The sequence below is a fragment of the Hypanus sabinus genome, chromosome 10 (genome assembly GCF_030144855.1).
Source record: "Hypanus sabinus isolate sHypSab1 chromosome 10, sHypSab1.hap1, whole genome shotgun sequence".
Taxonomy (NCBI): Eukaryota; Metazoa; Chordata; class Chondrichthyes; order Myliobatiformes; family Dasyatidae; genus Hypanus; species Hypanus sabinus.
Window position 1 is genome coordinate 23,334,308 of NC_082715.1, and position 16,303 is coordinate 23,350,610.

General features: G+C 39.5%; 1 protein-coding gene across 1 annotated transcript in view; it reads left to right on the forward strand.

Moving 5' to 3' along the window:
- The window catches only part of rnf217 (ring finger protein 217), a 108,218-nt gene extending 92,354 nt beyond the window's left edge, over nucleotides 1-15,864 (forward strand). Inside the window, exon 6 of the mRNA XM_059981494.1 lies at nucleotides 12,540-15,864. Within this exon, the coding sequence (XP_059837477.1) occupies nucleotides 12,540-12,613 (74 nt within the window). The 3' untranslated portion in view covers nucleotides 12,614-15,864. The remainder of the gene's footprint in view (nucleotides 1-12,539) is intronic.
- Nucleotides 15,865-16,303: the final 439 nt, after the last annotated feature.

Here is a 16,303-nt window from a genome sequence, read left to right on the forward strand (position 1 = left end):
TTTCTCATCATAGCCAGCTGTCTGAGCTTAGTGTTCGTCATTCAGCAAGATGCCCTCCAGTGAATCAACAAAGTAAGTGCAGACTTTAGTTTTTAATCCACATACCGGAAACTGTACAGACATGTGGCTGGGACAATCATTGCCTCACAGCACCGCAGGCTATCCACTCCTAACCCTGGACACTGTCTGTGATTTGTTTGTACATTCTCCCTGTGGCTGCATCCAAGTGCTCCAGTGTCCTCCAGCATCTCAAGAATGTCCAGTTGCTGAAGAGATTGCAGAGGCATTGATAACGATCTTTCAAGAATCAATGGATTCTGACATGGTTCCGGAGAACTGGAAAATTGCAAATGTTACTCCACTCTTCAAGAAAGGAGGGAGGCAGAAGAAAGGAAATTATAGACCAGCTAGCCTGACCTCAGTGGTTGGGAAGAGGTTGGAGTCAATTGTTAAGGATGAGGTCTCAGGGTACTTGGAGGCACCTGATAAAATAGGCCAAAGCTAGCATTGTTTCCTTTGGGGAAAATCTTGCCAGACAAACCTGTTGGAATTCTTTGAGGAAATAACAAGCAAGATGGACAAAGAAGAATTGGTGGATGCTTTGTACTTGGATTTTCAGAACACCTTTGATAAGGTGCTACATATGAGGCTGCCAAACAAGATAAGGGCCCATGGTGTTACAGGAAATATCCCAGCATAGGTTAGAGCATTGACTGATTGGCAGGAGGAAAGAGTGTGAGTAAAAGGAGCCTTTTCTGGTTAACTGCTGGTGACTAGTGGTGTTCCTCAGGGGTCGCTGTTCAGACTGCTTTTTCTACTGTATATCAGTGATCTGGATGGTAGAATTGACAGCTTTGTGCCCAAGTTTGCAGACAATATGAAGATAGGTGAAGGAGCAGGTGGTGTTCAGGAAGTAGGGAGGCTGCAGAAGGGTTTAGACAGATTAGGAGAATGGGCAAAGAAGTGGCAGGTGGAAAACAATGTTGGGAAGAGTATGGTCATGCACTTTGTTAGAAGGAAGAAAAGCTTAGATTATTTTCTAAGCAGGGATAAATTTCTGGGGTGCAAAGGAAGTCCTTGGGTAGGATTTCCTAACTATTAATTTGCAGGTTGAGTTGGTGGTGAGGAAGGCAAATGCAATGCTAGCATTCATTTTGAGAGGACTAGAATAGAAAAGGGGGGATATAATGCTGAGGCTTTATATGCCACTGGTGAGGCCTCACTTGGAGTAGTGTGAGCAGTTTTGGCCCCCTTATTAAGAGAAGATGTACTGGCATTCATTGGGATTCCGATGAGATGCAGGAGAATGATTCTGGGAATGAACAGGTAATCATATGAGGAGCATTTGATGGCTTTAGGCCTGTACTTGCTGGAATTTGGATGAATGGGGGTGGGGGGGGGGAACCTCACTGAAACCTATCAAATGTTGAAATGCCTAGATAGAGTGGATGTGGAGTAGATGTTTCCCATTAGGGGGAGGTCTTGGATCAGCGAGAACAACCTCAGAATAGAGGGACATCCATTTAGAATGGCGATGAGGTGGAATTTCTTTAGCCAGAGTCAAGTCAAGTTTATTGTCATTTAACTATATACATGTATACCGTCAAATGAGACAACATTTCTCCACACCGAGGTGTAAAGCACAGTAGTACATATTACATAATACAACTCAGGAAGATGAGAATTAAATATATAAATGAATTCCACATAAATATAATAGTAAAGTGCATACATTAAACATTGTAGGGTACAGAACAAATTAACCAGTGACACTTCGAATGCGATGCGGCAGAGAGTTCAGAAGCCTAAGGTTCCTGAGGGAAGAAGCTGTTTCCCATCCTCACAGTTCCGACTGTATGCATCGGAGTCTCCTGCCTGATGATAGAAAGTCAAAGAAGATGCTGGATGGATGGGTGTGATCTTTGGTAATCCAAGAGCCCCGCGTACTCAGTGCTCCTGATAAACTTCCCTGATGGATTGTAGGGAGATGCCTATGATCTTCCCAGCCGTTCTGACAGTCCTTTGTTGGCGCTCTCATTCTGATGCTCTTCTGCTGTCGTACCAGATGAAGATGCAGGTTGTCAGGATGCTCTCAAAGGTGCTCCTGTAAAATTCAGTTTCGGTCGCGGGGCAGGGCGAAGGATGGGATCTCACTTGCCTCGGACTGTGGAAATTCATCGTCATGGGCAGCTGAGGAGTCCAGGTCACTGGGTGTATTCAAGATGGAAGTTGATAGGTTATTAATTAGTCAGGATGTAAAAGGTTACGGGTGGAAGGCAGGAGAATTGGATTGAGAGGGAAAAGGGATCAGCTGTAATGAAATGGTGGAGCAGTCTCAATGTGCTGAATGGCCTAATTCTGCTCCTATGTGTATGATCCTATGGTTACCTCACAAGCAAAGTTACATGAAAGTCTCCCTACTTTTATACTCATTACTGCATGCAATAAAACACTGAATTCCATTAGCTTCCCTCACTAATTTATGAAACTACAGACTAACAATTAATCTGTCATTTCCTGTATAATGAACTCTTAACCTGGTTTACAACAGCCTTTTGTAGGGCAACTTTATTTATGTACTTGTTTCCCATTCTTCCATCCAAAGTGGATAACCTCACATCTTCTCACAGTATATTCCACTTGTCAACTTCTTCCCCAGTCAGTTAACCTATCGAAAGCAACACAGACAGACAGAAACACACAATGCAGGAAGAACTCAGTAGGCCAGGCAGCTTTTATGGAAAAGAGTAAACAGTGGATGTTTTGGGACAACACCTTTCATCAGGACTGGAAAGGAAAGGGAGAAGTCAGAGGAAGAAGGTAGTAGGAGGGAGGAAGGAGTACAAGGTGGCAGGTCATAGGTGGAACTAGCAGAGTTGGGAGTGAAAGGTTTCAGCCTGAAAAGTTGACTGTTCATTCTTTTCGATAGATGCTGCCTAACCTGCTGAGTATCTCCAACATTTTGAGTGTGTTACTTTGGGTATCCATCATCTACAGTAGTGGTCACCAACCTTTTTAAGCCCCAGATCGACTCCAGGCCAGTAGCGAGGGCACTTCCTGCCGGCAGCCTGAGGCCAACCAGTGATCCCTGGCGCGAGGGTGCCACTGCGGTTAGACGACTGATGACCTCGCATGGGTTCGAGTTCAACAGTGGCCGTGACAGGGAATGAGGAAAGGTGCAGCTGGCTCATATCGTTTCCTCACGGCCCGGTGGTTGGGGATCACTGAATTACACTGTGTAGTGCGGGGGGACCTACACACGTGCGCACTGGGCAGAAAGAACGGAACTAAAACCCCGCAACCCAGAAACAATCTCTCAACAGTGTGTGTGCGTGTGCGTGTGTATTTATCTATCCATTTATTTATTTATTTATTTTTCCGGGATCTACTGGGAATGTCTCAAAGATAGACTAGTCGATCGTGATCGACGGGTTGGCGACCACTGATCTACAGTACCTCTGGTGTTTTAATTAACCTTTCTATATTCTTCTATGAGCTCTTTGCTTCCTCTTCACAAATATGTTCCAATTAGCAATTTTAACTACAATGCTGTTAGCTCCTTTAGCCAAGCTAACAATGTGAATTATGAGCTATCGGGATCCCACAACTGATCACTATGGTGCCCCCCTTTAAATACTTATTGCCAATCCAATTATCCATCGACTCATTGTCTCTGTTTTCCATTAGTGAGTCACTCTCTTATCCATACTAAGATATTAGTCAAGCCTCATACTATCTTCTGCAGTAACCTGCAATATAGCACTTCATTAAATACCTTCAGGAAATTCAAATACACTACATCTAGAATTTTGCCATTTTGTGTTTGTTGTTCAGTATTTGCAGCAGCTGCAGAATCTCTTGTGTTTGATTTATCTTTATCCTCCTTTTTGCTATTTCCACAAAGGATTCCACCAAATTTGTCAATGAAGATTTCCCTTTCATAGAACAATGTTGATTCTCTTCTGATTGACCAAGTTTCCAGAATCTAACACCTTTTACGTTAACAAATCTAACAAATTTTATATTTACAAATGTTAGACTCATTGACCCATAGTTTCTTGTTTTTTTATAGTCTTTTTGAACTTGCTCTATCTTGGTATATGGCACACCGAGTCCTGATGTCCTCTTCTCATTAGACTAACATCTTCCACAAAATTAGGAAGATGGCGTCTTTAACGTATTTTACCTGGTGCTGAATTTCACCTTCCTGTCATTGCTGCATTTGCTGTACTGTGCAGGTTGCAAGTTCATGGTAATGCTGTTAGAGAAAATGTTAGTTTAAAGGTCAGAATAAATTGATTATCAAAGTACATTTATGTTATCATATACAACCCTGAGATTCATTTTTGTGGGCATACTCAATAAATCCATATTAGAATAATAACCATAATAGAATCAACGAAAGACTGTACCAACTTGGTGTTCAACCAGTGTGCAAAAGACTAAAGCAGTTCAAATACAAGAAGAATTAATTAATTAATTGATTGATCGATTGATTGATTAATAGATAAGTTGATAAATATATAAATAAATAGATAAATATATATATATATTTATCTATTTATTTATATTGCGCGCGAGAGAGAGAGAGAGAGAGAGAGAGATCTATATATATAGATATATATATCAAGGAAATGAGATAAAGAGTCCTTGAAAGTGAGTCCATAGATTGTGGGAACATTTCAATGATAAAGGTGAAGTTGAGTGAAGAAACAAACACAAAATGCTGGAGGAACTCAGCAGGCCAGGCAGCATCCATGGAAGGGAGTAAACAATCAGTGTTTCAGGCCGAGACCCTTCACCAGAACTTCATCCTGATGATGGATCTCTGCCCGAAACATCAACTGCTTACTCTTTTCCACGGATACTGCCTGACCTGCTGAGTTCTTCCAGCTTTTGCTGTGTGTTACTTTGGATTTCCAGTATCTGCAGATTTTCTCAGGTTTGTTGAATGAAGTTATCCCCTTTGGTTCAAGAGCCTGATAGCTGAGAGCTAGTAACCGTTCCTAAACCTGGTGGTCAAAGTCCTGTCTTGATGGCAGCAGCGAGAAGGGAGCATGTCCTGAGTGGTGGGGTGCCCCGTTGATGGGTGCTGTTTTCCAGGGACAGTGTTTCATGTTGATGTGCTCAATGGTGAGGAGGAAGTAGTTGCCATGTGGCAAGACACTGATAACCATTTCAGCAAGAGGACCACAGCTGACAAGCACACAGCATGTTAAGGCTACCCCAAGTCTCTGACCATAAATTCAGCAGGATTAACTGCAAATAAAAAGACAAAATGCCTTAAAAATACAACAGCTCAAGCCAGCATTTTGGAAAAGAGAAGAAAGAGCACCTATAACATCATCACATCATTTTCTATGAAGTGCAACAAAAATTATATTCATTTACACATTGAAAGAGTATAATTATTATTAAAGACTATCATTATTAACCCTCAACCATCAAGCTCCTGAATCAAATGGGATAACTTCACTCAACTTCACTTACCCCATCACTGAATAGCTTTCGTCGCTGATAATTATTCTTAGAATTAAACTGCTGAATAATAATTCCATGTTTTAACCATTTTATAATGAAACTATCTTCATTTCTGAACTGGATGTTAAACTTGCTGACCTTGGAGCTATCAGTAAAAGGATTGTTGTATTAGTTTCAAAAGAAGCAGTAAATCTTTCCATCATGTTGCTAATTCTAACTAGCCTCCTTTTCATTACTTGGTACGAAGGTCGGCTAATCAAATAGTTTTGTTTATGAAAGTACAGTTTTTACCATCATACTGAAATGTTTCTTCTGAATTCATTCAAGTCTCTGGCAGTCTGTTACCTATCCTTAATTACATTGCAAATTGTGTGACTTTCCTCGCAATTAAAGGTGAACCACACTTCATTACCCTGGAGACTCAAATCAGTTACAGGCGTCAAGTTTTCGTGCCTAAACAACACAAATGGATAGCTTTATAGGACAGCCTAGTACGTTTGTAGGTTAAAGATACCACGGTCAACGCATGCTTTTAATTCCATACTTAATTAATTAATTTAAATTACCACACCACCACCCCCCCACCTTCCAGCTGCAATGAAGTGATTTGAACTCCTGTTTCCAGATTATTCATTTCTAGGTTGCTGATTGAGTGAAAAATGTTAAAACGACAGTACTGGGTACAAAAGTCTTGGGCACATGTATTTAGCTAGGTTATCTAAGACATTTGCACAGTACTGTATTTCTCAATGTGGAGTGGAGAGCACGTTTATAAATAGAACCATAGAACACCACAGCACAGAAAACAGGCCATTTGGCCCTTCTAGTCTGTGCCGAAACTTGATTCCGCTAGTCCCATTGACCTACACCCAGTCCATAACCCTCCAAACCTCTCCTATCCATGTATCTATCTAATTAATTCTTAAAACTTAAGAGTGAGCCCACATTTACCACGTCGTTTCACACCCACACCACTCTCTGAGTGAAGAAGTTCCCCCAAACCTTTCCCCTTTCACCCTCTCATATTTATCTCTCCTAATCTAAGTGGAAAGAGCCTACTCACATTTACTCTGTCTATACCCCTCGTAATTTTATATACCTCTATCAAATCCCCCCTCAATCTTCTACGCTCCAAGGAATAAAGTCCTAACCTGTTCAATCTTTCCCTGTAACTCAACTCCTGAAGACCCAGCAACATCCTAGTAAATCTTCTCTGCACTCTTTCAATCTTACTGATATCCTTCCTATAGTTAGGTGACCAGAACTGCAGTCAATACTCTATATTTGGCCTCACCAATGTCTTATACAACCTCACCATAACATCCCAACTCTTATACTCAATAAGTTGATTTATGAATGCCAGGATGCCAAAAGCCTATTTTACAACCCTATCTACCTGTGACGCCACTTTCAGGGAATTATGTATCCGAACTCCCAGATCCCTTTGTTCCTCCACACTCCTCAGTACCCTACCATTTACTGTGTATGCCCTACTTTGATTTGTTCTTCCAAATTGCAACGCCTCACACTTGTCTGCATTAAATTCCATCTGCCATTTTCTGGCCCATTTTTCCAGTTGGTCCAGATCCCTCTGCAAGCTTTGAAAGCCTTCCTTGCTGTCCACAACACCTCCAATCTTAGTGTCATCAGCAAATTTGCTGATCCAATTTACCACATTATCATCTAGATCATTGATATAGACAACAAACAACAATGGTCCCAGCACAGATCCCTGAGGCACACCACTAGTCACAGGCCTCCAGTCTGAGAAGCAATCATCCACTACCACTCTCTGTCTTCTCCCACACAGTCAATTTTGAATCCAGTTTACAACCTCTCCATGAATACCTAGTGTCTGAACCTTCTGAACTAACATCCTATGTGAGACCTTGTCAAAGGCCTTACTAAAGTCCATATATACAACATCCACAGCCTTTCCGTCATGTATTTTCTTGGTAACCTCCTCGAAAAACTCTACAAGATTCGTTAAACACAATCTACAACGCACAAAGCCACGCTGACTATCCTTAATCAGCCCTTGACTGTCCAAATACTTGTATATCCGATCTCTCAGAACACCTTCCAATAATTTACCTACTACTGATGTCAGGCTCACCTGCCTGTAATTAACTGGTTTACTTTTGGAGCTCTTTTTAAACAACAGAACAACATGAGCTACCCTCCAATCCTCTGGCACTGCACCTATGGCTAAGGACATTTTAAATATTTCTGCCAGGACCCCTGCAATTTCTACACTAGTCTCTCTCAAGGTTCAAGGTAATATCATGTCAGGCCCGGGGGATTTATCTACCTTTATTCACTGTAAGGCAGCAAGCACCTCTTCCTCTTTAATCTCTGTATGTTCCAAGACACCACTGCTTGTTTCCCTTCCTTACATATACACTATGCCAGTTTCCTGAGTAAATACTGATGCAAAAAAACTGTTTAAGATCTCCCCCATTTCGTGAGGCTCCACACATAGACGACCATTCTGATCTTCTTGAGGACCAATTTTGTCCCTTACTATCCTTTTGCTCTTAATATACTTGTAGAAACCCTTCGGGTTTACCTTCACACTATCTGCCAAAGCAACTTCGTGTCTTCTTTTTGCCTTCCTGATTTCCTTCTTTAGTATTTTCTATGCTCTTCAGGTACCTCATTTGTTCCATGTTGCCTATACCTGCTATACACCTCTCTTTTTCTTAACCCGATCACCAATATCTCTTGAAAACCAAGGTTCCCTATGCTTGTTAACTTTGCCTTTAATCCTGGCAGGAACATGCAAACTCTGCACTCTCAAAATTTCACCCTTGAAGACTTTCCATTTACTGAACACATCCTTGCCAGAAAACAACTTAGTTGTCTTCCTAGTTCCTTTCTCATTTCCACAAAATTGGCCCTTCTCCAATTTAGAACCTCAACTTGAGGACCAGACCTATCCTTATCCATAATTAACTTGAAACTAATGACATTATGGTCACTGGACCAAAAATATTTGCCTACACATAGTTCTGTTATCTGGCCTGTCTGGTTCCCGAATAGGAAATCAGGTATTGCATCCTCTCTTGTTGGTACCTCTATATATTGATTTAGAAAACTTTTCTGAACACATTTGACACACTCCAAACCCTCTAGCCCTTTCACAGTGTGGGATTCCCAGTCAATATGAAGGAAGTTAAAATCCCCTGCCATTACAACTTCCTGTTTCTTACATCGGTCTGCTATCTCTCTGCAGATTTGCTCCTCCAATTCTCTCCAACTATTGGGTGGTCTATAATACAAACCTATTAGTGTGATCACACCTTTCCCATTCCTCAGCTCCACCCATATGGCCTCTGTAGACAAGCCCTCCGGGCTGTCCTGTCTGCGCATAGCTGTGATATTTTCCCTGACTAGTAATGCCACTCCTCCCACTTTAATCCGTCCCCCATCACGTCTGAAACAACGGAACCCTGGAACATTAAGCTGCCAGTCCTGCCCCTCCTGCAACCAAGTCTCACTAATAACAATAATGTTGTAATCCCACATGCCAATCCATGACCTAAACTCATTTGCCTTACTTACAATACCCCTTGTGTTGAAATAGATGCACCTGAGAACATTTCTATCATGTACAAATCTTTGATTTCTGTCTATGCATGCAGTCGTCACATGACCTTTATCTTCCTCCACCTCACTATCTGCTCTAACACTCGGGTTCCCTTCCCCCTGCAAATCTAGTTTAAACCCCCACCACCGGAGCAGCACTAGCAAACCTTCCCACAAGGATGTTAGTCCCCCTCCAGTTCAGGTGCAAACCATCCAGAATAGGTCCCACCTTCCCTGGAACAAAGCCTTATTGTCCAGAAACATGAAGCCCTCCTTCCTGTACCACGTATTTAGCTGCATTATCTTCCTATTTCCAGCCTCACTAGCGCATGACATGGGTAGGAATCCTGGAGGTCCTATCCTTCAGCTTTGCACCTAACTCTCTAAACTCTCTTTGCAGGACCTCCTCCTCCTTCTTATCCACATCATTGGTCCCTACGTGGACCACGACATCTGGCAGCACACCCTCCCTCCTGAGAATTCCGAGATCTCAATCTGAGATATCGCGGACACTGGCACCAAGGAGGCAACAGACCATCTGGGATTCTCGATCTCTCCCACAGAACCTCTTATCTGTCCCCCTAACCCGACTGCCCTAACTGCTGCCTCCATTACCTACTCCTAAGCTAATTAGATTAATTAAAGCAACTTACCCAGCCTTACCTCACTGGGAGCAAAATCTGGCAGGAGAAGAAGATGTTGGGAATGGAGAGGGTGAAAGGCTGTGGAAGGGGTGTGGGACAGGTGGGGGAAAAGAAATGCCAGGGACAGGGTGGTGGGGGGTGGGGGGAGGGTTGCAGTTACACCCCACAGCCCCAAGACACCAGGCAAGGACATTTGATTCCAAACATTTGGTTTATTGATCATTACAGAATGTCTGTCTGGTGCTTCCCTCTCCCTCCTCTCTCCCTTTCCCTTTCCCCAACCATTATTTCCCTCTCCCTGAACCGTTTTCACTCTCGGTCCACAAAAGAGATCCATATCAGAATCAGCAAACACGAGGAAATCTGCAGATGCTGGAAATTCAAGCAACACACACAAAATGCTGGTGGAACACAGCAGGCCAGGCAGCATCTATAAGGAGAAGCACTGTCGACGTTTCGGGCTGAGACCCTTCGTCAGGACTAACTGAAGGGAAAGATACTAAGACATATCAGAATCAAGTTTATCATCGCTCATATGTCATAATTTTTTTTTTTTGCGGCAGTACAGTGCAATATATAAATTTACTGCAGTACTGTGCAAAAATCTTAAGCACACTACCTATTTGGTCTTGTATATTTAACAAAGTTAACAAATTTCACCACACATTCCGGTGATGCTAAACCTGATTCTGATACATGTGCCTAAAACTTCAGCACAGTACTGTGCTTCATATCCCAATGAAGTATACCAGAAAATACTCTTCTCGGTTTAGTCAGTGTGAGGAATTGAAATGGGTAATTGGGATGAGGAGTAGGAAAATTCCTGGTTTTTACCATCTTAGGGCAAACTTACTGCTTCTGCTGACTGAATTATTTTCAAACTACAATACTGCCAACATGCGTAAGATGACGTGATAGGATTTCACCTTTTATTTAGCTTAGATATTATAAAATGGCAATATTGGAAATCTGCAGACATTACTGGAGAGAAGTACAAAGATCAAAAATGAAACAACATTTTAATTTTGTCCATGTTTTGCCAGTTCTTATGAAGCACTATGCCCAAAGATGCTAGCATCTGCAGTTCTCGTGCTTTCTGACCCTGCTCTTGTTAAGGTCATGGGTTAATTTGACTTAAACGGGCATTTTTCAGTCTCATATATCAAGCAAGTGAACCCGAAAGAAGTAGAGATCAAAAATTAATACCGAAGCACTGATTTCAACTTACAATATGGTTCCATCCTCAGTCTATAGAGTCAGGAAAAAATATTTCATAATGCTTTTAGAAGTTCAGTCCTGTTAAATATATGTATGTGGTACATAAAAATTTATTACTTTTGGAGCACAATTGTTTCAGAAGTTTGAAAGTACTTCAGTAGCTTTTAAAATTCAGCATATGACTCCATCCCATGGTAAATTGCAAATTATTGGAAATTTTGCATTTTCATATGACAAATACAATCTCAATTATTCATAAACTATCCTTAAAGAGGTGGTGTAATGGTTGCACTTATTATATATTAATCTTTGAAAAGATTACTGGAATCATTATGCAAAACATAAGACTAAGTTATTGGAGCAGAATTAGGCCATTTGGCCCATCAATTCTGCTCTACCATTTCATCATGGCTGATACATCTTTACACCCCAGTCCCAATTTTCTGCCTCCCCACCCCTGTATCCCTTCATGCCTTGCCTAATCAAGAATCTATTAACCTCTGCCTTAAATATACATAAAGACTTGGCCTCCGCATTTGCCAGTGGTAAAGAATTTCACTGATTCACCACTCTGACTTAAATTCCTTCTCGTTAACTTCCTTTTCCCATCATATATCACAAATGAAAAGTAATTATTTTATATTTTTTCTTTTACTATGAGGTGCTAGCCTGTATACATTAAATAGCAATATAGAATAAAATTGGATGTATGTTGGATTATTGTAAATGAGTGCATGAAGAGTCCACTTAGACTCTGCGGGTGAAAAGACCTGCTTCCTTGCTATATGATTGTATGACTCTAAGAAAAAGTGGTCTATATCACTTTTAATTAAATAGCATAATAGCAGGATTCACGTCCTACCTAATCACATAGTGCTACTTTGTGTAATTGTAGGAGCAAATTTTAGTATACTATTCAAATTATTTAACAAAAGCAATTTTGTGAACCAATGTAACTACCTAATGCCAAACATTTTTTTTGTACTTCACTACAATCTGCACTTTAATGTTTCGTCAATTTACAATCATTTAGTAATACATTTATCTTCAACCAGTTAAATGTTTATCACTACTTAGTGTGTTCTTATCAGAGTTAGGTTTAATATCGCTGGCATATGTCTTGAAATTTGTTAACTCTGCAGCAGCAGTACAATGCAAAACGTGATAAATGTAGAAAAAATGGGAATTACAGTATGTATTTTAATTAGTTAAATTAAATAAGTAGTGCAAAACCAGAAATAAAAATGTGAGTGAGGTAGTGTTCATGAGTTCGATGCCCACATAGAAATCAGATGGCAGAAATGAAGAAGTTGTTCCTGAATTGCTGAGCGTGCGGCTTCAGGCTTCTGTACCTCCTTCCTGATGGTAACAATGAGAAGAGAGCATGCCCTGGACGATGGGCATCCTCAATGATGGACACCACCTTTCTGAAGCACTGCTCTTTGAACATGTCTTGGATACCATGGAGACTAATACCGATGATGGAGCTGACTTATCATGGGACTTTATTAGCAAGGGGTTTACAAATAGCTTTTTTTAAAAAGTAAATTCCAAAAATATGTTAATAAATGAATTCTAATGCAGGTTTTCTTATTCTTTTTTTCATAGGTTTGTTTGTCTTTCCTATCTATTACATTTGTAAAAAGCAGAGGAAACGATCGCAGACTGGTATGTTTACATAAACAGAAGTCTCACTTACACGGGTAACGACGGATGTGTCAGGGTCTTCACAGAACTCCGCAGTGAGAAGCAATAGCACGTAACTAACAACTAGATATCGAACAAATGTGAAACTGGGAATGTTGCCATGAATTTTATTTTTTTTTTTGGCCATATTACCAAGCAGTACACCATCCTCAGAATACTTCCAAAGATCTGGCTACAAGCACTGTGATGTACAACTCAAAGAAAGAAGAAAATAATCAATTTGTTGCGAAGTGGCTGCATCAGGAGTAAAACATAAGCGTGCTAATGAAGGGGCTGTTTTACCATTTTGCACATGTTAGTTATGATCATGGATGGTGCGAGCCTGTAGTAACGTTTGCACTTCCTGTATTGTTCTAACACAGTCTTAATATCTTAATTTCTGAAGAATACTTTTTTCTGCACTATATGACACTTCTGTTCCTTTTGTAATGGAAAAATATCATCTCAAGGAATAGTCACATGTTACATGCTCCACTGCATTTGGCCCTCATCTATATCATCCAGTTGTTAACAGCCATCATTTTTAGAATTGCAATTATAATTCAGCTGATCCATGAAGAATTAAACTGGGGAGTTTTAGAAGGGAACTCAAGTTAACTCTTCTATTTAGTCCAAAGAGCAAGCAATCCTTATCATTATAATACTCAAGGAGCTTAAATTGTAGCCAACGTAATGTACATAGTCTGTTTTTTACCCCCAGATGAAGAACTGCCCTTTATTTTAGTAGTGGGAATTATTAGAATCTGGTTGAAGTTAACAGTTTGCTGAAATATGAATGGCAGAGATCTTGCAAAAAGCGAACATTTGATTGTTGTTATTGAATCAATGATTGGTGTCATCAATATTTAAAAGTAAGCTGTTGGGGACCAGAAGCAGTAGGTGTAAATAATTTAAAATGCTGAAGGAATTTTTATTTTGGGTTTTAACAATCCACTTCTGTAGCTCTGATCACTGGTCACAGATGGACTCAAGTGTGTCAGTGAGCACTACCTGCTTCTCAACAGGAAGAGCTGTGGAAGAGAGCCGGGGTGCCAGGTGGGCTCTCCCCATCCGGGATCTGTGAGGAGCCACAGTGCATTCAATGAAAGTATGAGTTCTTGGCAGCCTGGGATTTTCCCACTTCGCTAAATTGCCTCATGCAACTTGCGACTAATTGCCGGGAGAGCAGAAGAGAAGAAAGTTCTTCCTTCAGCAGCTTGCATTCCATCTAACATCATCAACTGATGCCATATAAGGTAACTTTTTGTGCCTTAAGAGGAGGAGATCCCTCTGCTGCTGATAGCCATGCTCTATGTAAGATATATATTAACTCTATACTGCAATAAGATGAGTCTCATGGTTGTCATTATCATAATTTGAAAATAAGAAAAACTTAATGTCGACTTTTGCAGAGAACTGCAGAAAAATGTTGTAAGTTTGGGAAGATGTGGTTTTGCTAGAAATGTTTCTTCATAGGTACCTCCTTTCACTAGCTGATCCAATAATATGAGAAAAATAGTTCAGATATTGTAGTATCTCACAGTTATTATCTATTTTGGACTTCTCCTTTTAAACCGATTCAAAGTTCAGTACTTTATCAAAACTCTGCTGAAATATTTAAAAAAGAATGTTTTATAAATTCTTTATTTAAATATTAATTTGTAGCAAGTTATTTTTCAATTAAAGTAATAAGAAACTCAGTATTAATATAACCAGTCATATCCTGCACACCTGGCAAAGTTGGCATTTTATTTTACTGGATAGCAAAAAGTGGTTTGAGATTACTGACTTTCAGTTTTATAACTTCTAAAAGCCCAATAAAATACTTAGTTGAAAATGTTGATAGATACAATATAACTCCAGCAAAACTTGACATCCAGTTGTGTTTTTTGAGTGTAAAACGATGTTTTCATGATTGGCTGAATATTATGATAAAATTATACAAATTGAGCATGATTTATTGTTATAGTTTCTGTGAGTTTAAGACCATAAAATAGTAACTAGTGCGAAAAGTTTAAGTTCCAAACACGTCTTTGCAAACAAAGCTTAGAAAATATTGAGCAATGAATTAGATCCATGAAGAAACCAAACTTGCACAGAACACGGTCAGCACAATTAAAACTTCCTCTGGCACTGAGCTCACAACAAGGAAGTGCAGGTCATGGAATTAACCTATAACCTGTGTATAATTAAAAGCAACATTTTTTTGGTCGATTTGTTTTTATTAACCACTGGACCTTTATCAGTTTTGACCTGATTACATTTGCAAACTTTAATTCAGAACAAAAAGGACTTCTTTGGATATGCAGAATTTTTGTTATCATACAATATGGACTTTACTAAAACCAAAGATATTTTACTTAGTTCCATCAAGTCATATATAATAAAAGATGATCGTGGGGTTTCACATCTCTTCATCCCTAAATTAAAAAAAACTGCCCTTGCTTTATTTTGAATTATTGAAACTGATTGAAGCTAACAGGTTGTTGAAATGTGAATGGCAGAGATCTTGCAAAAGGCAAGGTTAATTTATTGTTGATTAAGTGACCTAAACAAGAGACAATTAAGTTCATCACTTATTCAGAGATATTTTGTATTCTTTATCAGTAATATGGTTGTATAAATTGTGCACTTCCAGTTTGCACAATAATCTCCTAAAAACAGCAGGCTTCTTTTTAAAGCAACTTTCTGGCCAAGTCTGGTTTGTCTAAGCTGGTACACGACTGGCATGAGAAATGAAACAAAATTTGAAATTGCTAATAATTTGAGAGTAATATTTTTAAATCTATTAAGGGGCTAATTTAGCAAAACCACAACCCACAATGAAATTTTGTACAATATACTTCACTTTTGCAATCGGTAATATCCACTCAGGTCACCCTTTTGTTCTGTTTCCTTTCGTGTGCCCTTTATAACAAGACAGTTAATTTTCCTCAAAATGTTACGAAGTTAACTGCAAGAGCAAATGGATAACTAAACAGCTACAGATTTTCTTATGTAAGTGATTTTTGATGTAGGCAGTGTATTTCTGTTTCCAAATAGCTACAGAATTAATGAAAACTGCATAGTGCCCTTAAATGTCTGTATTAATAGACAATTCATTACCAAAGGATGTGCCTTTTTTATTTGACATGATTTCATCATCTTTTCACGAGCAAACTGCATAAAATTTAGCTAATTAGCAATGATCCAGAGTGCAAACACAAAGAAGTTCATATTTTAATGCCAAATTAAATTTCCTTTATTTCCTCACCACCACCACATCCACGTATAAGAATGCAGAGAAAAACTTGAAACTAGAGGTACTTTGCACTTGTTTATTCGTCTTCTGTCAATTTTAAGATCCTGCTGGCCAGGGTCAGGGAAATAATCAAATATGTTACTTTTACAAGCTTTTTCTGTGGATTATGCTGTGAAAGTATATTTAAGCTTATTCATGTTCATTTTCTTTTGTTTTTTAAAAAAGGAAAATGTAGTTGTTAAGCCATTTTCATATTAACCACTACATGAGTCAGATGATGGAAGTTACTGTGCATAAATTCTATGTAAATGTGTCTGATTAATGGTTCATCTGCATCCAACAACTAGAAATAACTGCTTGGGTAATTCATTGTGACTGGAGCAGAAACAACTACCAGTACTACTTCTGAGAGCTTTCTTTGTGCAAAACAGTAGCTGAAATAATG